The 24,577-nt window shown below is 34.2% G+C and overlaps 1 protein-coding gene across 2 annotated transcripts; it reads left to right on the top strand.

Annotated features, from left to right (window-relative positions):
• Positions 1 to 22,243, top strand: LOC142983154 (uncharacterized). 2 transcript variants are annotated; one of them, XM_076130023.1, is made up of 6 exons: positions 1 to 249; positions 7,209 to 7,363; positions 7,895 to 8,035; positions 15,287 to 15,374; positions 19,682 to 19,826; positions 20,248 to 22,243. In XM_076130023.1, the coding sequence occupies exons 1-6, from the start codon at positions 177 to 179 to the stop codon at positions 20,441 to 20,443; spliced, it is 798 nt and encodes a 265-aa protein (XP_075986138.1). In that variant the 5' UTR covers positions 1 to 176; the 3' UTR covers positions 20,444 to 22,243. The 2 variants fall into 2 exon arrangements, with proteins under 2 accessions (XP_075986138.1, XP_075986139.1); XM_076130024.1 differs by having other exon boundaries at positions 7,898 to 8,035.
• The last annotated feature ends 2,334 nt before the right edge of the window (positions 22,244 to 24,577 follow it).

Raw genomic sequence — 24,577 nt, forward strand, 5'->3', positions numbered from 1 at the left:
TCTAACTATTTACGCGATTTAAAAAAAAAAAAAAAATTTCTTTCCAAAAAATTAAGTGTTTCCGTGAACTTTTGAGTGTAATTTTATGGATTTTTTTTTTATAAATTTCGGTTTTGTTTTTTCGGACTGATTTTTGTTTTATGTACTGAAAGTGCGTGTTGTGTAGTGACGTCACGATGTCGGAAGCCGGTCGGAGGGGTGCTGCCTACACCATTGACAACATTCTCGGACATACTGATAGACAACCCGGTAGGTATCAACTGAAAAATAAAATTAAACGAAAAATAATATGGATATAACTTAAGAATTAATAATACGCAAAATCAAGTGGATTGGATTTCCGCAGTAGGTACTGTTATTAAACGCAATAAAAAAAATTGTAACATTTTTTTTTAATAAAAAAAAAGTATTACCAAATTAAGTACATAATATTGTTACTACAAAGAAGATTGTAAACCACTAATATTTTAACCCTTATTTTAATTTTGCAGGAAATTACCTTAATAAATATTCAAATTCTTCAATTAAATTACCATCAATAGGGAATTTTAATTAAAATTATATTAAATTAATGACTTGACAATAATAAAACATGTATTGAAAAAGCTACAACCGAAGCGAGGTACTAAAACGCCTGAAAAATACTTCTTATATAAACTGTATAACACATAATAATATGTACATAAAAGAACATTATACATAATTAATCAAGGAAAAAGTACTTACTGCTAATTACACAAGCTAAGAGACAAGTTCAAACTTGAACAATAAATTACCCACCTTTGCGTAGCGCAGTAATATAAAAATCAGTTTAAGTAGAAAATATTGTTCAAAATATAATTAACGATTTAAGTAATGCCTTTGATCAAGTAAATCAGTTAATAAATCTATCAAAATCAACCGCAACTATTTTGAACCGATATTATCTCAAAACTTCGTAATAATTTCGTAATTAATGTTAATAAAATAGGTTACCTTGATTAAATCTTGCAATTAAATCTTTACATAATAAAGACTACCTCAAGGCACTATACTTGGTCCAGTACTGATTGTTTTCTATTTCACAAAATACTTGTTAATTAATTACATTACAATACAATTAAAACTACATCTTTAACTCCCCGTTTTCTGAATACATTTAGCGGTAGTTTACCTATTCAATAGCATTTAAACTCATTCAAAAAAACGCTATTGAATAGATAAACTACCGCTAAATGTACCTCAGAAACCGGGCATAGATGATTAATCAATTTAACCTACAAACGACTAATTAGTCAAAGAAGAAAAGATTATAAGGAAATATTTACAATATTCAATGACAAAGGAATAATGTTGTCTAAGAGATCCTTGTTACAAAAAGCTTTAAATAAATTCTAAAATCGAATGATGATGAATGGATAACAGCCGTGCAAGAAGAACCTTAATCGAGTTAAGATAAGGGCATACATGCGAAGCAAATACATCATGCTTTTAAATAAAGATAGAACCATCTATTTGAGTTGTAGATGAAGAAAGAAACCAAAGGGTTTTCACAAAAGTTAAGATTCTATTAATTTATATTAACCTCCCATTCAAGTGGTCGCATGTTCGAACCCGAGGCTGCTCACCAAAGACTTTTCGAAGTTATGTGTGTATTAGAAATAATTATCACTTGCTCTAACGGTGAAGTAATACATCGTGAGGAAACTTTGCATGCCTAAAATGTGTTGAAAACATTTATTAAGGCATGCAAAGTCCCCAACCTGCTCTTGGCCGGCGTGGCGGACTCAAGGCCTAACCTCTCCCTAGCTTGGGAGGAGACCCTTGCCTTGCAGTGGGACAGTTATGGGTTAAAATAAAATAGCCCACACCCGTAGCTAAAGCCGATGTAAGTACGTCTGCCTAAACTTCGGGTAATGTAACTATTAACATGATATCGTATTATGAGTGAAACTTATTTCTTTTTATCGCGACCCATTAATATTGTAATTGCTATTAGCTATGATGTATTTCAGGTTTTTTCTTTTAAAATTTGTGTTATCATTTTATTAAATAATTACATTCAATGAAATGTTTAACAATTAATTAACTCAACTAAAACAAAATATGATAGCCATTAGCATAGTTAAAAATTCTTTTACACAATATTATTTTATACCGTATTCAAGTTTACGCAAAAAACTATTCCAAAGACAATCTTTATGCGCTTTCATCTTACGACTTTCTTTTTGACATATCTGTAGAAGATTAAATAAATATTTGAATTAAGTATTATAATTGAGAAAAAAACATATAAAAGAAAATAAAGAACTTCAAGTTGTCTTTTAATTAAAAAGGTAAACTTTCGCGCGCTTTATTGTCTAACTAGCGATCCGACGCACTATAACAACCGTAATTTTATCAAATTTTCGGGTGGGTTTAGGCTTTGAGTCCACCACGCTGGCCAACTGCGGGTTGGGGACTTTGCATGCCGTCAAGAAACGTATTAAACACTAAATAATAAATACTTAAATGACGACGGACACTATAAAATCTGTAGGACAGCGCACTTATCCATGCGAAAGTAACTCTGTCTGTCTGTCTGCTACTCAATCACGCCTAAACTACTAAACCAATTTGCATGAAATTTGGTATGGAAATAATTTGATACCCGAGAAAGGACATAGGCTATATATCATCTCGCTACGACCAAAAGGAGCAGAGTACCAGTAAAAAATGTTACAAAAACGGGGAAAAATTGTCATCCATTCTCTCTTATTGGACGCAAGCGAAGTTGCGCGGGCCAGCTAGTGATGTTATATACCAAAGTAGATAATAACTGAATACAATTATCCCATGTTAAAACCACCCCCCGTGGTTCGTTACAAGTAAAAATTCATAAAAGCAAATATTATATTTACACAATGGCCGCCTGTAGAGATGCTTTGTGCTGTGTTATTATAACACTTCGCTGATGATGTAAGGATTATTGTGGCTTTTGTGAGCACGTGATTATTGGGAATGCATATGGCTTCATGTTTTGAAGATAAGGACTTGTATGAGAGGTAGAAAAAGCTACTGAGTGACTTACGATGAAATACCAATTACTTTGTTCCATAAAGAATCGGAATACTGTCTTTTCGTAAATGTTTTGATGACTACTAAAAGGCTATTTCATTTGCCTACATTTTAAAGGACTGATTGTTCTTTTTAACCGACTTAAAAAGAAAGGTGATTCTAAATTGGACTACTTTTGAAAAAGCTTATGTTTCGCTTTAAGGTTTTTATTACTTGTACTTGTTCTGTTGCTGTTTGATAGAATTAAATCTTCTCAGCTTTACTGATTGGTAACCTTTAATGTTGCATCATGCAAAGTATATCAGGAAATATTTATTAAAGTTGCTTACTTTCTACGTGAAATTTATCACTATGGTTACCGCAACAATTATAGGTACACTAGCTGACCCGTGCAACTTCGCTTGCGTCCAATAAGAGAGGATGGGTGAAATTTTTCCCCGTTTTTGTAACATTAATTACTGATACTCTGCTCCTTTTGATCGTAGCGTGATGATATATAGCCTATGTCCTTTCTCGGGTATCAAAATATCTCCATACCAAATTTCATGCGAATTGGTTTAGTAGTTTAGGCGTGATTGAGTAGCAGACAGACAGACAGACAGAGTTACTTTCGCATTTATAATATTAGTATGGATATTGGGGAAATTATTTATTGTCCTAAAATGTTAATACAGTTACAGTAGCATTAATTAAAGAAAAATAAAAAATGTTTTTTCAACTTAAACAGTGATTGATTTCAACTTACTTTTGGGTGTCAGTGTAATTTATTTATTTATTTTTCATGTAATCATTACTGTAATTAACCGTTTGTAGTCTGAATACAATTTCGAAGAACAGCCACTGTTTTTACTGCGGTAACTGGTGTGGTGCGTCGCGTCGGTAACATTATTAAAACAGAATAATTCTGTAAATATTGGTACCGTTAAGTAAATAAAATCTTCTATACTAATATTATAAAGCTGAAGAGTTTGTTTATTTGATTGTTTGTTTGTTCGTTTGTTTGAACGTGCTAATCTCAGGAACTACTGGTCCGATTTGAAAAAATATTTCAGTGTTAGATAGTCCATTTATCGAGGAAGGCTATAGGCTATATATCATCACGCTAAAACCAATAGGAGCAGAGTAGCAACAAAAAATGTTATAACATCGGGGAAAATTTTGACCCATTCTCTCTTATGTGACGCAAGCGAAGTTGCACGGGTCAGCTAGTATTCAATAAAGGGCCGTTTAAATAACTTGACGGCCTTCGTGGCGCAGTGGTTAAGATAGTTACCACGCCATAACCAGTGCATCGAGAGGTTGGTTCGATTCCCACACGGAACAAAAATAAAAATATTTGTGCAATCCACAAATTGTTGTTTCGGGTCTGGTTGTACTTTATGGCCGTTGTTTGTATGTTTGTAAATTCTTTGTGTGGGTGTAACCGTATAAAAATCCTTAACTATCCAGCATCCACTGTTTACTACACAATACAAGTAATATCTACCAGTCCATCGTAACTTCGTTTTCTATAACTCAAGCATGGCTAGCCATTCGTACCGGGATCAGTTAATGATAGACTATATTGACATTATTATAGCTACAATATTAGAATTCTAGGGTCCGCGGACTAAAGAACATAAGTCAAAAAGTCTAACTTTACAGAAACAATAAAAAACGTTTTTTATTCCGTCTTGGAATTTTCAAATTGTGCGAGGCAGATAAGGTACACCACTTAGGATGTTGGGAATTATTTTTGAGTGACTTAAATGCTTTAGTCAGATGGCGCATTGATTTATTTGAAGTCGAGAGACCTAATAAAAAAATATCGAATTTTTAGACTTATGTTCTTTAGTCCGCCGATCCTACCGATAGCACATTGAAAATGTCTGTAAGTAAAATAAAATACAATAATGTAAGTAAAATAATAAACCCATAGTTACCCTCATTAATGACTCATGTCCGCTTTAATTTTCGGTTTAATATTGATTATTTTTTTAAGGACAAACAAACATACAAACAACAGACACAAAGTATAACAAGTCCCGAAACAATTATGGCGTGGCGAACTAAACCACTGCGCCACGGAGGCAGTTATAATCGTTTTAATATTGCATTGCATTAAAATTTAAATAAAAATCCATCAAAAGCATGCTTAACAATGTTCCCAATTATGAATAATTACAAATATTATGTGAAAGTTATGCCTTTTAATGAGAATAATTGGCAAAATCCTTTCGTCCAATTTCAAAAGCATTAATATTAAGCTGTTCAATAAAAATATATTAAAAACTTATACAAATATCCATAATTCATGAATTGGAAGCGATATTCCGGAATGATACACTTTTACCGACTTATCCAGGATTTGTACAAGGGAATTTAAACCTTATTTGCAGGGTATAAGATATATAATTCGGGGAAGCGCTACAGTTGTCCTGAAGTGGCAATTTGACAGGATTACATTGAACGTATGTGATCAGAGAGATTATATGTACTTTCATCAATAAAGTTATTTAGTTTCGTATTTTCTTTACAAATCCTACTCGAAGCGTTTGTAGGATTTGCATTTTATAAGCTACTTATTGATTCTGCTTTAAATTCGATTTTGCTGTCTACTTGCGAACTCGCGCGACATCGCTCTCGTATAAAATTTTCTGTTTTTAGATCTTCATTTTTACAAAACAGCTTGCTTTGCCTTCGATTTATATCTATGGAAATCCCTTGAGCGGTTTAGTTGTAAAAGCATAACACACGCATAGACAGACAGCCTTTCTCATGAAACAATAAGGAATTGGCTGCGCATAAATGCATTAAAATTGTGTGTTGTAGTTTTCTTTAAAACTCTATCCATGTCGTTTACCTAGTATTGTACAGGGTTTTTATCATTTCAAATTAGTCCAAAACTTCTTAAACAGCTATTAAAAAAGTTTTTTGCGATTCTGTTGTAACTATGACTTTGTTATTTTCCAAAGGAATCTTCCTATTCTTTATTGTGTCGTCAGCTTGTCAATCAATAGTATTTAATTCTACTAATATAAAACTAATCTCAAACAAGCTTTTAACAATAATGAGGATTATTACATCTATATTACAAGCAAACGATTTCGCGGCGACACCGTTGGCTTTACAACTCCCGTCCCCTCATTTTAAACTACGATTACCATTATAAACGATACAAAGTACAGCATAATGAACATCAGTAATCTCACTGTTTGTTCATCCATTCGACAATATCAAAAGCTCATATAAAAATAGTATTAGTATAAATAAATAGTGAACTGCAACGTTAAGTGTTTCACAATAGACGTGTTTTGTTAAACATCCACATTCAAAACGAGGGTCTGTATTCCGCTGATGAAAATTGAATCTTGTATATTCAGTTCTAGAGTATATATTTCTGTGTTGTTTGTGTGATCATCATGTAGGGTATTTTCGACTGGTCTGCACGGCAGTCGGATTAGCAGATCGATGTCATGTCAATCAAATGTTAAGCGGTGGGAAAATGCGTTATTGGAGTCTAATACAGCTTTGAGTAATGTTTTGTATGAGAATCGTATGAACTGTAGTTACCTATGTTACCCTTCTTGTTGTTCTGTTGTTCTGTACCTACGTGTACTGTTTGGCACGGGTTTCAACTCATAGGTATGATTGTGAATCATCTGTGTCAGTGATTTTTCAAAGAGTTATTGTATCGTGTTCTAAAGTAGTTCAGGGAAGGTTTTTTTAACGTCTTCCTTTTGCTTGTTGTGTGTTATTTGGGTCAATGTGTTGTGTTAGTTTTTTATTTCTTTTAGCAGTTATATTTGAAGGTTGGATTTTAAAAAGAGGATTACTGTTTCTATTTCTGCAAATAGTCCTGAACTCAGATCTTTAATTAGGAACCGAAAATTTAATTCTGCATTCTTTAACTTTTATATTAAGTTACTACAAATTGACCTTCTATATTACGAGGTGCCAAATATTTTGTATCGCATAATATATTATTTATGGGGCTTTATATGAACAAACCTTTTTATTTTTTACGACTGTTGGTTTTAAGTTTTAAGGTCAAAGTTTCTAGGTTTTAAGAACAACACTGGATTGATTAGGATTTCAGGATAATAAGTAGAATTTTAACACATCGTATTTTTAAACTCCTATTATTCTATACGTAAGTGAAAACCAAACTGACGAAGTACTTTCTTCCCCAGATCGGATAGAACTGAAGAGCGAGAGCGTGGTACAATCAGACTCCGATCACGAACATGATCATGAACACGAGCACACTGAACACAGTGAGCATGGACATGAACATACTGATCATGGAGAACATATGGAAGCGATGGATGCTGGACGACCGCGCAAGGTAACTTGTTTGAATTGATGGAGTTTTAGAGATAATTGTCTTAAGATCTTAAGAAGATTAGATAATTATTATTATTATATTAATAATAGATAAGCTGAACTTTGATGCTGGGTATTTCATGACTCAGAAATTAAAGACTTTTTAAACATGTTCATACCTTCTAGGCTAGATAAGACGATAACTGATGATAAACTCTTTTAAATAACTTTCTAAGTAGAGTTTCTATCAATACTTTCGTGTACGTTATTTTGAGATGGAACCCCCGTTTTAAAATTTTAAGAACTATCCCACAAAGAAACGAATAGAGTTCCGCGTTAAATGCAACAAGATCTAGAATTCATTAGATCATTTAAAAAGCAGAACTTTATACCTTCACCTTTTTTGATAATCACTAGCATCAATAAAGACTTGTGATTTGCAAGTTAAGGTAAACTATTGAAATATAATTTCCTCTTAAACTATTACAAGAGTCCTTCAGTCACTGGTGTTCTTATGTAGAACTTTCCAATCGACCTGTATCTATTGTGCAAGCAGGTGCGCCGCAGCCGGACCACCTTCACCACGTATCAGCTGCACGAGCTGGAGCGAGCGTTCGACAAGACGCAGTACCCTGACGTGTTCACCAGGGAGGAGCTGGCTATGAGGCTGGACCTCAGCGAGGCTAGGGTGCAGGTCAGTATCCTGCTAACGTTTTTAAACTCTCGCGACTAGTACATATAATATTATAATGCAACGGGTCTTAACCGCGATTGAAAATTAAAGGGCCGAAACGTCGGGTGATGAAATAAGGTATCCTAACCTTTAGTTTTCAATCGCGGTTAAGACCCTTTGCATTATAATATTAAGTATCCTACTACTAATATTGTGAATGCTAAAATTGGTGGGGATATGTTTATATGTTTAAGAAACTATTTAACTGACTTGAATGGTAGTCTTGTAATTAGGATCAGCGCTTAGAATACTTTAAGCCCCAGGGAATCTTTTCCGTGGTATAAAGAATTGCAGGAAGAAGCCAGAATATCATATGTTTTAAATTTTCTCGGTGCTTGTTTATTTCATAAGTCAGCATGCAATCACGGCCAGTGTAACCCGAGTTGAAAAGTCCCGCTCTACAATGCAAAAGGTTTATGTCGATTCCGGTATAATGCTATATCATATAAATAGTCTGATAAAATACAAACATTATAATCTACATGTAATATAAAAAAGTAAATATAGTTATAATTTGTTTACTGAACTATTTTTTTAAATATGCATTATATCACGCTTTTTCCCGTAGGAAAGGCAAGAACCAGAGACAGTTTACTATATTGATATTGCTCTATCGATACCTATAGGAACTGTTAAACTATAAATATTACCAATTTACAGAGTGCACAATTCAATAAATAAATTATTCGCGGTTCATTATCATTAAAGTATTTATTAGTGACGGTAATGATTTATTCAATTATGTAAATATTGCTCGCCATTCAATATTCTGATTACGCGTTCATTACTCATAGTGGCAAATTATACGGAAATTATTTTATTTCATTATAACGGCCGGTTTCACTTCCCGTGGATAAGTATATTTTATATCTATTAAATTAAATGTTGTATTTTTTATCCATCTGTTATTGCTATCTTTCGGATAGTATATAGGTTTATTACTCTTTTGAAGAGACTTGTTTGTTTGTTTGTCGTATGGTTAGTGGTCAACCTAGTGTCAAAGTTGTTTAAGCCGCCCGAGAGGCCTTTGACATGGCTTAACGATTGTTATCTCAGTAGACACCAGCCGGGACCGACTTTTTACGTGCCCTCTGAAGCACGGAGACGCCCAGCTCAAATACCACTATGCGGTCACCCATCTATGGAATGACCGCGCCAAGGACTGACTAAGCCTGAAATTCATTTGTCCTTTGTTAGTTATTACTCAATATAATAATTATGATTCCTACTTGACCGTATTCATGTTTGTCAAATCATTTTAATCAAAACGATTTTTGACATTTAGTTAGTTTTTGACTGACTTCAAAAATAAGAGGCTATTAACTATTATCGGATATTATTATGTATCTATTATGGGAATAGGTAACTAGTTTCAAAATTTAAGATTGCGTCTTTATTAACACACTATAAGTTTTCATACAACTTGTGCCATATACCAATAAGGACGATGAACATGAGATCATAAAAACATTATATTCTGCCTTTAATAACATCAAATTTACAAATTTCACAATAATTATATTTGATAACTAAATAGACAGTTAATTATAATAATTATTAATAATTAAACTCGTAATAGAAGCTCGTGAATAGTCAATTTAATTTACGATAATTGCTTGACTAGTGGCGTGTGGTTAGTAACGGGAATATTAATTACTACTTATGAATATAATTAACAATTTGTAATTAATTATTTTGTAATATGTTTTTATTAGATAAGGTAAACAAAAACTGGAAAAGCTTGATAGTTTAGTTATTACTACGGTAGTTTCATTTAAAAATGTTTTCGTTAATCAAGTGTCATTTATATTATTAGTCTTCTTTCTTTCTTGTATGGTTAGTGGTCAACCTAGTGTCAAAGTTGTTCAAGCCGCCCGAAGGCCTTTGACGTGGCTTAACGACAGATATCGTAGTAGATAACAACCGGGACCGACTTTTTACGTGCCCTCCGAAGCACGGAGACGCCCAGTTCAAATACCACTATGCGGTCACCCATCTATAGAATGACCGCGCCTAGGGTTGCTTAACCCACAGATCGTTTACCGACCGGTGAGCGCAATTATATTATTAGTAATAATATAATTTAATAAGTTCCTACGAGTTTAACCTCATTACGAGTGCTTATAAACATGGTTTCTAGTTTTTTCGAGATATTATCTTTTAATATTACTTAACTTTCAACTAATTTATTATTTTTTTTGGCTCATTATGTATAGACCGACTGTCAAATCAGCGAAAATCTTACTTCATAATTTTTCCGATAACAAAATCGGCAAATAATGTTCTGATTTCAATCTTTATATGAAGAGCTTTATAGCAGGCATGTTAAACTACATGACTTAAAACACAACTTTTAATCTACCAAAACTCGATGACTTTATAGTTGACAGCCCTAATTTCAGCACGTCATCCACCTACTTTACATACCTGCTGGGGTTGGTCATCGCTAGAGGTGCGATTGTAATTAAAATTAGTTCTATTCTGATCGCGGCACAATGCTCGGCAAATTGTAGCTTTGCCCCGTCCCCTGGACCTTGCACCCCCCTCCCCCTGCTGTAGTCAGACTTGCGGGGAAATATCATTGGTAGTAATTATTACGAGAGCTGATGCATGAAAATATTAGTTCAAAAGTTAAAAATTAAATTAATGTTGACTAGTCAGTAACTAATTTTATGGTTCGATTGGCTTCAAAAAAATTTAAACCTTTTTGATACTAGCCTTATTCAATATGGTGTCGAGTTTCAGATTGTTCCAATGGCAACCTATTTCAGGCTTATAAAGATTCCAAATTCAATGCTCTAAGACAGCATAGTGGCTTAATGTTTTCGTCTCATTATCATAATAACTAAGGAATTTGCTTTTCATCGCCGTAATTTTTTATTGATTTTCAGTTTCACTTTTCTTATTTTTGGGCCATAATATTGTTTACCTCGCCCATAGTAATGAGAAATAATTGTATTACTGCATTATTTATCCAAATGCCTTCAACATTCAAACTTCAAAAAACTACACAATAAGACAAAACGCGAGCGCAGTTAATCGCATTATTGTGTTCGCGTCTCAGTCGCACAATGCGCGCTAATTCTTCCATCATTATACTCTTGAGGGAAGTACGCTAATGTTTTCAACGTAGCCGCGCGCATTAACGACCGACTAGCCGCTAATTGTCGCAGATATTGTAATCAGAATCTCTTATTCACTGTGAAACTTTAGTGTGAAATGTGCGCTAATTTTAACGCTCGTTTTGTTTGAGGTTTTATAGAAAAGTGTAGACCGCTTATATACAAGTAGAAATGGCTTTGATAAGAGTCGAAGATAAAGATAAAAAAATATATTTCTGTCCATGATTACAATATTTTTAAGACAATGATAGCCAAACTAGGTGTTGCCTATATCGTGGTATCAATGCAATTGATTCAAATAAAGATCAAGAAGATTTATTTAGTTTATTTTTTCCAAAGACTGAAATACGGTCAGTAAATCATGAAACAGAAATATGTATCTAAAATGAAGACACTTGCATTTTTTAAAGTGACTTTTTTAAGGTGACAATTGACGTTGATTTTAAGCATAGGAAAGGCGATCGTTCTCAAAAAAAAGGAAAGGAAAAAGTATTATATGGTTTTCATATACTTTTTTCTTTATGCCTAAACTACACCTAAAAAGAATAGGGTATAATTTATTCTAATTAGGTTAACAATGTAAACGAAACATGCTTAATAATACACAAATTAACTAAAATCAGACGAAATTTACTCTTTTTACCTTCGTAAAACTCAAACAGCAATCAGCCTCTTCACCAACTCCCGAAAATCCCACAACCTTCCAAAAAAGGTCTAAAATTTAATAACAAACTGTAAACAAAAGCGGTAATGTTAATCACGGTTGCGGCCGACTGAATAGCACTAATGAGCGCAGTAGATGCACTGTACTTCTGACGCATGATTATCTGACTACCGACAAATGAAATTTTACACTCATGGAAGGCAACGTTTCGGTGGTTGGCTGTACGATTCGGAATTTCAATTTAGGGTATTTAGTATGAGATTTTAGATTTGCGTTATTTCGAAATGGATTCTCTTTCAATGTTTCGGATCAAAATTCGTCTGTATCATTTGTTAATGATATACGAATAAACTTTTGCATATTGTTATGGTATATTGTAAATCTTTTACGTTTATCTATAACCATTATACCTATATCCTGGACTGATTTATTTATTTATGTTTTTGTGATATTATTTATGAGTTTGTCTCGTTTAGGCTTTGTTAATCAAACCACTGAAGGTTTTGCTCTTCAAGAGCTTTATTTAAGTCTATAACGTAATAATTAGAATGAAGTCCTTTTGGAATAATATTCTGTTATTATTGACAACAACATGGATACGCAGTTTCATTCAAAGAAGACTCAGCACAAATCACAATGATATAGGACACATTATATGCCTTTTGGTTACTGCATAATTTTCTAGAGCACTGTTCTTTCTCTTTTATTGTAATCTGAGTCCAAAAATAAGTAAGTACTAAGGCAATTAAACACTTAAAATTCAACACCTAATCAAAATCACAGCAAGCAATCGGAAACCTAACTACAAATGGTTTAATTAAGGGCGGCATTTCGCGAAGTGGTCTTACACTACGATTAAAGTGAGCGTGCAATTTGGTAATTACAGACTCGACTTGCGGCGGGAGGGGGAGGGAATTAGGGGGGGCGCGGGAGGGGTAATATCTGCCACTAGACAACACACTTGAGGAATCAGCTGCATTCTTCTGCTGTCGTTGAAGAAGATTAAAGAGATGAGAGGGTTTTGAAAGACCACGTTTGATAGGACATATTTTGCTGGTCAGTTTAAAGGAACAGTTGCAAGACATTCTTGCATGTTACTTATCTCATGCAACTAAAGACAAGTCATATACTTAACATTATAATTCAACGGGTCTTAAATAAGACTGAAAATTAAAGGTTAGGACACCTTATTAGTTAACCCGACTTTTCGATTGAATTGCATTGACCGTGGTCACGGGCTGACTCAGTTTAAAATAGTTAAAAGAGATATACTTTCTTTCCATTAGAATTTTAACGAAGAATTAATTTGTTTGTTGCGTACTTGGGATCCAAAACTTATACAAACCATGAATAAATGGGCCTTCCGAGAAGGATGTCTTCAAGCCAAGATTAGAATGAGTCAAACTTTAAGCCTGCTTATATTTCTCATAACGTAATCTTTCACGACCACACTCAATTTTTTTTTAAAACATAACGTTTTCCTAGCTCTATTTAGACGTAGTGACAAACGTATTTAGTTACTCATAGATACATTTTCTAACCTTTAACCTCTCCCATACAAGTCATTTGTAGAGTTCCAACGCATTCTGGTACATTTCTTCCAGAAAAACTCTTCTATGTTTTCAATCCAGAAATGTACATCAAATTCGAACACTAAAGACATTTGAACCGGAGCGTTCGCATTTGTGAAGTATTCAAGTGCAGCTATTGGTATCCGAAGTACTAGCTTGTAGGGGCCACCGCCCACGCTTCTTAAATCACACTCAACGGCTGCAAATTGCTTTTAATCCACTTCATAGATGGAGTTCGCCGACAAACGAACCTCAAACATCCTTTAGGAACTTTGAACCCTATTTCTTTAGCCATAAGGTGGAATTTAGAGAATGGTGGAAAAATTTAGAATGCAATTGAGTCGGTTTCAATAAAATGTCTAGTGATTGCGCTCTGTAATCGACACGCGGTCGTCTATTCATTGCAAGTGCTCTCGAAGGGCTTGTGGAATTAAATCTATGTTTAATTGATGAATTTTATGGTGAACGAACTGACTGTGGTGTGCGTGAATTGAGAGTAATTTGTGTTTTGACTTTTGATTTTTAGAAGAAATCAAATCGGTAGTTTTATCATAAAACGATTTTACCTTATGTATAAAGAAGTTTTCCTATATTCTAATTTAAATACAACATGCAGATTTTCAACGAAGTATTCCTAATTTGCAACGTTCATTTGATATTTATATATAATAACTTATATAGTTACTAGGAATAATACGGCTATGGAGCTTACGCATGCTGGACATAAACAGCAAGAATTTTTAATGTTTTGTCGATGGAACAAAATCTTTCATTTACTTAAACGTATTCTTCGAAACTTTGTTAACGGAATTTAAAACTCAGATTATAAGTAAATCACTATCCTAGCTTCACAACTCGTTACCCATTAAAGTAATAAGATTAGAGCAATTTTGCGAAAACGCCACGGTATTTAGTCGGCCATAATTGTCGTCGTTCCCTGCCACTAACGCCATTGTGCGAATGCAGCGAATCAGTAAAATGGTCTCATTTGAAAATTATGAAATTACACCAATTTTTTCGTTCTCCTACAATGTCTTTTTATTAGCGCAATGCGGCTCGACTAGCTCAATTTGTTTCTATTCTCCAGTGAACATTTAAAGCAAAAATATACCTTATACCAATGGAGTAGAGATTGAGTTGGCGCGACAATGTGTAGGAATGGAAACCACGTATGCGTAATTGCTTTTCATTACGGTTCCATTGTAGTCGAGAGGTGCGGACAAGTGGGGGGTGAGAATGGTACGAGGAGAAAGGGGGGGAGTGTCAAATTGCCAACAATTACACAATAAAAAATTTAAAGTCGGCCACAACTCACAGTCATTGGATTGGACCGATTATGACGATCGAAGACCGAATACCGACTTGTACAAAGCAACAGTACTCGCAACTAGCTCTTTTTATCTGCAGTTAAGACTATGACAAATGTAAGTCAGCATCACTTAATTCCTGTTTGAAAAAAAGTAGATTGCTAAGGCGGAGCCCAAGTAGAAAAGATGTAAGACGTGTTAAGTGCAAGACATGTCGGCATTTTCTGTGTAAGACACCACTTCTACGCCTTTCCTCATCTAACATACCATCAGAATCGACTTATAATATACCTGTACTTTATTCATGTGGGTACTTAATTACAAAATGTTTTTCAAATGATGTTAATGATGATGACGATCTATGGCGACTACTTCGACTCCTAATCAAATTGGTACTAATACGCCCGGAGATGGCTTTTCTGCTCAAAGCTTAAGCTATGTAAGCTTAAAGCTTTAAGCAGAAAACTCAAAACATCTTAGAAATAACCCTATAATTATCCATGGTATTTTCATAGTGACAAATTCATCCAACATATTCTTGTTCGCAGGTGTGGTTCCAGAACCGTCGCGCTAAATGGCGTAAACGTGAAAAGGCGCTTGGCAGAGATCACGCTCCCTTCATGCATCATGATCATGGTGAGTTTTAGCCTTTAGCTATTCATATGCTTGCTATAATGCCTTCTATGGCTGAACTTCGGGTCAAGGGAGAGGAGTCAGAGTCTTATGGCTGTGTATTCAATTTATTCGGGGGAGGGAAGACAATGTCTTTTTAGGAATCTTTCTTTTTAATTATTATGCTGTTGAGTATTATAATATTCTAGTATTGTCTTTCTGAGCAGTTCATCTACATGAGAATTTAAATTCTTTCAGGCGTCATTCGCATTAGCTAAAAAATAGCTCTGCGTATAGTCTGTATAAGAAGTATGTATACCAGTTACAGCTTTCATCCGACTTTTTTTGCCTAACTTCAGAGACCCTATGCTTTAGTTTTTACTTGTCATTACGTTTTTTATTTCTATGACAAAATATTTGGTTAACCTTGATTACTTTAAAACATGAAAGAACATAATATTGCCCTAGGTTTTTCTTTGATTCAAAACACATCACACAGTCTGTAACCAAGTCATTTATAAATAAATAACCTCATTACCAAGAAATAACTTAAAAAATACTACACCGACTGAAAAGCACCTTCGTACACGAAGTAAGCGTATCAATATAAAATGATAAGCAATTATCGCGTTTGTCGCGTGCCGACATCGTAACGAGCTCACACAAACACACACACACACACACACACACACACACACACACACACACACACACACACACACACACACACACACACACATACACACACACGCACACACACAAACAGGCAGATGTCTTTTTACGTAACGTGTGAACTTTGGAAAAGATTGCTACCGTTTGTGATATGAGTCGCGTAAAAGGGCTACCTAGTTGTTGCTATTTTATGCTGTAAGGCGTAGAGGAGAAATTAAATATAGCAAAGGTTAGGTTAGTTTTCGTATTATTTTGGTTGTGGAACGATTTCCTATGACTTTTTGTAAAATTAATTTTACATTTGCTGTGTTTATTTTATGTCTATTTTTTCATAAGTTGTTCATGAAAGCTTTCATGTCATGGTATATGGTTAGTGCCAGTAATTTTTCACTAGAAAATCGTTCCATATATTTTTTCATGAGCTAATACAATTGTTTATGGTAAGTTTTATTAGGTTTTATAGTAATTCATAGTATAGGTACAGAAGACTTAAAATTATATTCAAAACTTGAATAAAAAATACCGTATCTACTTTTTCCAATGCACAACTATATGTTATTATTGATTTTCCGATTAAAATGACTTTATCTCCAGTTTTAAAGCTATTTTCACAGTAGTTAAAACAGTAGGATACTACGTTAAGCACTTTGAATAATCACTAATCACTCCTAAGTACGGAAAACTAAACATTTTCCACCGGTAAAATCACGCACAAAATCGTTAAAATAATCCCTAATATATCATTCGGTAAACGAATTCCCAGTAATTGTCGTTATCGCGGCATCTCGTAAACTCGGTCATTATTAGAGCATTAGTAGCGTAATCATACGTTTGATACGTTTACGAACATAACCGAATGTTTCCGAATATTTCCGATACAATTATAATTAGGTGTCGTTCGTGTTTGCTTGTTTGTTTGCTTTTTATGAGGTTTTGGTTTTATGGGGTAAGGTGTCATACATATTTTTCGGTATGAAATGGGACATTGCTATGTAAAGATTTACGGTACAGTTTTTTTGAGTTTTACGAGTAACTATATATTTTTGACTTAGCGTAATTTTTCCTTACTTAAGTAGTACAAAAATCTATTTTTTTGATCCATAGAGCAGTAGCTAAATGTCGGAGAGAAACACTTTCGGCTTATTATGGCCTAATATATTTATTTTAAATTGTTGTACACTGTTTAAGCACTTTACTCAAAAAATCTACACATATTAAGTTATTTTTGGGTATTTGGTATATCCAATTTACATATTTGAATTTTCATTTCCGAAAAAATAATAGTTTTTAAATTCCATCGACGCGGCGACGTTCAAAATATAAGCCATTTAACCTTATAAATATTTTTCTATAAAGTTACAAATTCATTGAATTCATTTAAAAATCAAACATTTTAGCGTCATATAACCCTACTTGCTCTATATTCGAGGGTTCGGCAGCTAATTCTAAAGTATTTTAAATCACGGGGCGGCGTGCAGGGGTGACGGGTGATTACATCGCAATCGTTACTAATTGTCCACTATTTCGGTGTGTGACACCCCTACGCAAAGCACCGTGTAGGGTTCACACATTATCAATGCTTGGTGATAATTTGAATATTTTATTGTGGAAAGATAGAATTTTGATTTTCGTCTTCCGGTTGGATATATTTTATTATCTTACTGAATTGATTGTCTTTTCAATAAAATACTACTTTTGTGTTAATAACGTACTATACGCCAAGGTATCTGCATGTTAAGATATGCTGTTGTAAAAATTTTATATACCACGAAAACGATGGTGCAATGGCTTGGATACCTTTCTGGAGGTATGGCGTGAGACAGTCAATGACAGAAACCGGTGGAAGATTTTGGGGGAGTCCTTTGCCCAACAATGGCGGTACAGGTTAATAATAAAAGTAAAAATCATATTTTGTGTCATTTACAGAATTTTTTATCGTGCTTTCGATATTTGTAAATCAAATAATGTATCATGATTACCGATCATAATACAATACATTATCTTTATCTATTAAGGCTAAAAACCAGCAAATTTAAAATAAAAAATACTTCAATACTCAAACTTAACCACAAAGGCGTGAAACCCATTAAAATAAAACATTTCCTTCAAATAATCGATTACAAAAAGCTCATAAAAAATAAAAAACCAATCAACCCTATTTTCGTCGCTCACACGGCCGATATCAATCGGTAATGATCGCTAATGATCGGTAAACATCGGCGGCAATCGTTCGTATTTCATTACCGGCGCGTTGTGGCCGGAAAACGAGACCCAATTATATGAAATATATAACTTGTATTGTACTACTGTCTATAGAAAATAATGTGTTTCATATTGGTGATAAAGAAAGTATTTTTTCGTGTAATTATTGAATAGTTTAGTGGGGCGGCTGGTAATATTATAAACTAATGTTTGTTAGTCATATTCTTGGCTATTTTTTATTTTGATTAGTACCTATAAAAGGATTTCTAAACCAGCATTAATTAAAAGCAATTAAAATTATTATATTCGGCCTAACTTAGAAAAAAAAAGATAATTTATAAATAATTATGTTCAGATCGGGTGTAAATGCGAATTAAAGATACATATTTGCTTGAAGTTGCATTAGATTCAAGTGGTATTGCCTAATTTTTTAAATTGTGTTCATTCTGTATAGCAGCAAAACCTTCCAGTGTTAATATTTTATTTTCAGTTTGCATCCTTCCCATTCCATAAAATCTATCGCCTAACAATTTTTCACCAGAATCGTTTCAGTAGTTTACACATTAAGGCCTAAGAAACAGTCTTCCTTTACTTTAATAAAATGAGTATCAAAGCTTTACAAATCAATTTGGTTACTAAACCTTTCCTTCCGATATCACCAACGGTCACAATTGGCCAACAATGATTTATTATAAAGTAAAGGTGTGTATTATCAGCTCGGCAGGTGTCGGCACACAAGGCCTCTTTGTTCGCTATCGATCACCTGCATTCTGTTAGCAAAGTAAACAGTTAATAAGCGTGATTTTATAGGGGGATAATTATATTCAAAGTGGTTAGTGATTTTTGTAGTTTGACGGAGTATTTGCACTGTAGATGCATTTAATAGGTGGTCGTGGCTTTGTTTACATCATCCGCGCGTGTCGATCTATGAGGTTACCATCTTATACATATAGGTTGTGTAACCATCATAAACATTTCGATCCGTGTTTCGGAAGGCACGTTAAATTGTGGGTTCCGACTGTCATTTCAAACATATCAAATCAGCATTTAGAACATCCGCGACCTGTAGGGTTATGAAGCTATTAATACCTTTATCTTCAACTTTGAAACAGCTATTTTATTTTTACACAGAATGTTTGATTTGTATCTAGATAAATCGTGGGCGCCAAGGATTTCTTTTAAGGGTTGTCGGACTATAGTAACCGGGAGATTTGCCCTGCCTGTCCAGCTCTTTGGCATGGTTAGACCAGAGCATTTTTACTTCCTGCATAGCTTAACGAAATCAGAGGAGATGACAGTATTGTGTATCCGCGCTATTCGTACAGATTTATAATTCTCTTTCTTTTTTGTCATGATTTAACCGTTTTTATCTATCTCATTAAAGAAAGTGATAATTCCTTTCAAGATACGCTGATAATAAAATCTAGAAAAAACTAAATGTCCTTTTTTGTTAACAGTCGTTGGTGAATGGGGTGGTGGCGGTCCTCCCGGCGGAGAGTGGTGGGCTCTTGGCCTTGGAGCTGGTCTCGGAGCACTTGGAGTACCAGCCCCACTGTGGCATGATGCTGAACCGGCCGCTGCCTTCAGAGCGTTGCTGCATAGGTAATTTGAACTACAATTAAGATTTTTGTGCTTGAAATGTTAGCTCAAGATTTGCCCTAGTAAAATACTACTACTTATTGACATAGACTTAAAAGAAACAGTAGCACCATACTTACACTATACACCATAACAGTCGGTACTGTCAAGTATCAAAAGTTTAACATTTAAAATGTACTGCTTAAATAGTTTCTACGACGCCCGTTAGAAGCGCTGATAAATCGAGCTACGGGTCTACCTATGTCTTTTGGTTGGAACTTATTTAAAGAAGATTAAGAGCTTTGCTCTACAATACAGGTTTTTGAGAGAGTCATGATTATAGTCGTGGACAGCAGCAAATTAGATCAGAATAACTGACCTACACTAACTAACGGGTTTTGTTTATAACCAAGAACGAATGACTAACACTCATGTTGCTCCACAGGTACGTCCTGGCCTTACCGCCTCCAGCACTGCGCCCTCCAGAACCAGAACCATCACCATCTTCTCCCCCATCGCCCCCCTCCCCTTCCGCGTCCCTCGCTCGCCTGGCAAGTGCCGAAGCTCTTCGTCTCCGAGCACACGACGCACTCCTCCAAGACCGAGTGGTGTTACAACACAACAACAAAGTTCACACGTAACCTGAACAGGAAGACGCCACTGGAACACTTGTGTGGCCGTATGTACACCATGGACAGTCGTGAATCGATCAAAGTGTTTTGTAGTTAAGTGTACTTTGAAAGTTCGGCAGGAGGACAGTCGTTGACAGAAATTTGGTTTAATTGAGGAACGTTTGTACTGGTAAGGTATTGCGGTACAATTGTGATCAAAAGTGAAATCTGTAATGCTATTAAGGTTTTGCATAGTCTACCATTCGATAGATCGATTAACATACTAATGTTAAGAAATTGACAGTACATTTTTTGTAATTACAGTCTCAGTAGTCAACTATTCAAATAAATAAAATGTGATTTCATAAGTGAGTAATGAAAGGACTTCTGATATTGTTGTCTGACATTTAAAAATAAAAAATTGTGTTCTTTCGATAGAAGTTTCTAAATTTTCAATTCCAATTCGATGTTATTAAGACGTGTGCCTTAACGTTTGTTGTAACATACTGTATACTGTCAATGCTTTCAGTGCTGTTCAATAATCTCGTCGTAGTTTAGTATTGCACTAGATTTAAACACTCTGTATAAAAGTAGATAATTATTTATAGGTTTTAATATAAAAAAAGGTATTTATAGTCGGTTTCACCAGATCTGAATAAGTGTCGTTTGCTTATCGGGTGAAAAATTTACAGTTTTTTTCATATATTTACTGTCACTTTATTTATCGGATTGGTTTTCCGAAACTTATTGCCGAATTTTGCCCTTACTATTTTATTACAATACTACACACCTAAGTAGTTTTTCAACCGATTGGTGTTTCAACCGACGCATCTACATTTTACGTAATCAATCAATTGATAGAATAACCGTTGCTTTCAACTGAAAATGTTTTTGTCGGTTTTTTGGCGGAGTAATTCTGTCTTACTAGAGATAATTCACACTTAACAGAATACGGTAATTACCACAAACATGCATTTTAACCTAACGGCTAATATAACTTGCGCCAAATCTTTAGGTATTCCAAGGTTACATGCGTGTTCGCGGTAATTCCGACATTATATTAAATTTTAATAATATAATAAACATGTAACGCAAAAGTATTAAGTGACTTTTGTTTTTCAAAAATGTGATTTCAATTGTTACTCTAACATTCCATATATGTTACTTGACTGATTTAAATCGATTAATAATAATAGTAATTTAATGTATTTATGTACTTATTAAATGTTTATTCCATAGATATAGTGATACAATATTATTTTATTGAAGAACCTAGTTCTCAAACGATGGAAGAATCAAAATATTACTGCGAACGATTTAATTTAATAATGAATCGATACCTTATTTAAAGCATACTGATAATGTTTTAGTAGATTATATTTATTTTCGGAACAGCTAATAATTGATATTTCGGTTTAAACCGATTGATCGTATAAAAGTTTCGGTTTGGTTTCATTTATATTTCACATCTACCGATTTAGCTGAAAACATCCAAGAAATTCAACTTGTTTAAATAAATCAAAGCTGTTTTAATTTTATTCAATTCACCCTCATTCAAGAGGATCCCTTTGCCCAGTAGTGGGACAGTCATGAGCAACAAAAAAATTATATGTTTCGTTCAATTGTTTCCGAAAATAAATAAAATCTACTTAATTTAATTGTAAATATTGTCTTAGTAATTGTATATAGTGTAAATTGTTATAGTCATAGTACAGTAGTGCACACAAGTCTTATACCGAAATCTACCGATGTATGAAATATGAATATTTATTGGAGCGATTAGATGTAGTGAGTTTGCAATAATGTGTCAGTGTAGTTGTGTTCATTAAATACGTGACAACTATTTATATGTGTTATTATTTTTTAATCCTGTGCCGTCATTCGCAGTGGAATGAGTAAGTATGCGCCTACATTAGATAAGAAGCGTGAAAAGCTTTGGTAAATGTATTAAAGGCTATCACAAGCGTCATCATGAAAGCGTGTGAGACTTCTTTAGACTAGAGAGCCCACCGACCAACATCAAAAACATCAAAAAATGAAACGCAGAAAATAAAGATTAGTTATTAAGTAGTTAAAAGAAGTAGTCAAAGCTTTATTACATTTTCTAGAGGACTTGACGATATAATAAAAAACTTCGTTTTATAAGTGCTTAATTGGCGAATAGTTATAATTTATACTACGTAGGTACATAAACCAACCTAGTCACGCTGGTTCCATGTGAAGTCAAGCAAATCAGTTTAAAATAATCTCACGTCTATGTCCATTTATATTAATTAATATAGACATTAATACTCATTACCGACAAAATGATTCAAATACCTAAAACACCGATCAATAAAACTCTACACCGATTCCCCCCACAATACAAGTACGTAACAGATCGCAGCGCAAGATTAAATTTGCTCCTCCAATGTACAAAGAACGTCAAGTGTTTGAAGATAGATTAATTTGGCAAAAATTCCACCGTCTACCGCGGAATTAAGCCCCTCCACATATGTCGATCTTCCTTCCTATAATGCGCATTTAGATTAAACTTTTTTTTTACAGTTTTTCGGCAATTATGGGGTAATGTTTTGCGCACCGGGTTTACAATTTGGAGGTATGCTTCGGTAGATAAAAAGGCACGTTAAGGCTATATGACAGTTATTGACAGAAAAATGTGATAATTTCAATCAGAGTGTTAGTCGTCGAGTTTAGAGTACGTGTAGAGAAATGGTAAACTTGGCCGTAAGTATAATGTAAGGAAATATAAGTTCAAAAGTATGCAAGTAAGTTCTTAAAAAAAATGGAAAAACCCCAAACGGGCTAGATTAAAATAGATTTAAAAAAAGTGTTGAAGTCTCGAAAACTAATAAACGTTCTAATTCTAATTCTTATAATAATTTGGTCTAAAGTTCAAAGGAATTTATCACACAGACTTCACTTTTTTCTGAAGATGAATTTTATTTGTAATCTAAAGGCAGTTACATCGCAATCCATCAGACGAGTTTCACACAGCCTATTAATTGTAAAAAGCAACTTAGACGTAAAATGATCTAATTCTCATTATTCTTACATTCAACCAAAAATGTAATCAAAATCACTAAAATATCTAATCATCAACTTCATAATCCTACAGTTAGCCGTACATAATAACACATTGAACAAAGGTCTATACACGAACCGTGAACATTCTGTCAAACAATCGACAACTTTGTAATTAAATTCTCGTCACTGTGACTTGTATTTAATACTGACGTACAAATTATTGAATAACGAACAAGTTATGAACTTTGCCGGGTACCCAGTCCCTTTGGAAAGGGAGGTTTTGTATTGAGCGTAGAGTTTGCTACTGACTCTTACTTATTATTCAACTGCTAGAGTTAACTCATCGAACTTAGAGTTAGATGCTGACTATAGTTATATTTAGCAGCTGATATTCCTCATTTTTCAAATATTTTAAAGTTAAAAAGGGTGTTTTTATAAATATTTTGACTTATTTTGGTGTTAGCAGTGGTGACATGAGAATAAACTATTTTTTCAAAATGATAGTTCCACTGCTGGGCAAGGGTCTCCTTCCAAACGAGGTATATTATAGTTTATAGTATCAATATTTGATATTGTATCATTTTATGTTGCCTGACTGGCAGAGACTTTAGAATCGGAAAATTTTTATGAGATCCTTAATCATTATGTCTACTTATAAGTAACCTTTTTTCGTAATTCTATTTTAAATTCGTCAACACACGTCTTCTTAACTACAAATCTTTACATCTACTAACATCAATACAGAAAACACGCAATTTGTTACCACAATATTCAGATCAAGAGGAAAAACCCTGTACATTTTGTAGGCGAACAATATGCCACAAACAATCTGCCGCTCACCAGCCGCATCTCCAACCTAACACCACAATACCTATTCTCAGTTTCGCGTCGATCTACTTATCGCCGCTGAGCTGGCCGTAATCTCCTTAAACAGTTACTTATACCTCCACCTAGTGGGGGGGAGGGATGGAGGGTGACGCCCACTAGGCGCGCTGTAATTGGTGAATATCAGACGTATTTGTTTCACACTTGCGTTTAAGGTGAAAGGTTTTGGTGTAATGGTATTGATGTGATGGTAGGTATGGATAATTCTTAAATTTTTAATAGAGCTCAATTAACCCCCGGTTTCTGAGGTAC

The sequence above is a fragment of the Anticarsia gemmatalis genome, chromosome 23, assembly GCF_050436995.1.
Source record: "Anticarsia gemmatalis isolate Benzon Research Colony breed Stoneville strain chromosome 23, ilAntGemm2 primary, whole genome shotgun sequence".
Classification (NCBI taxonomy): domain Eukaryota; kingdom Metazoa; phylum Arthropoda; class Insecta; order Lepidoptera; family Erebidae; genus Anticarsia; species Anticarsia gemmatalis.

Bases quoted from the DNA above. Each gene is read 5' to 3' on its own strand.
- LOC142983154 (XM_076130023.1), top strand. From the start codon at position 177: ATGTCGGAAGCCGGTCGGAGGGGTGCTGCCTACACCATTGACAACATT. The intron at 8,036-15,286 runs GTCAGTATCCTG...TCTTGTTCGCAG, and splicing joins TCAGCGAGGCTAGGGTGCAG to GTGTGGTTCCAGAACCGTCG. The intron at 15,375-19,681 runs GTGAGTTTTAGC...TTTTGTTAACAG, and splicing joins CTTCATGCATCATGATCATG to TCGTTGGTGAATGGGGTGGT.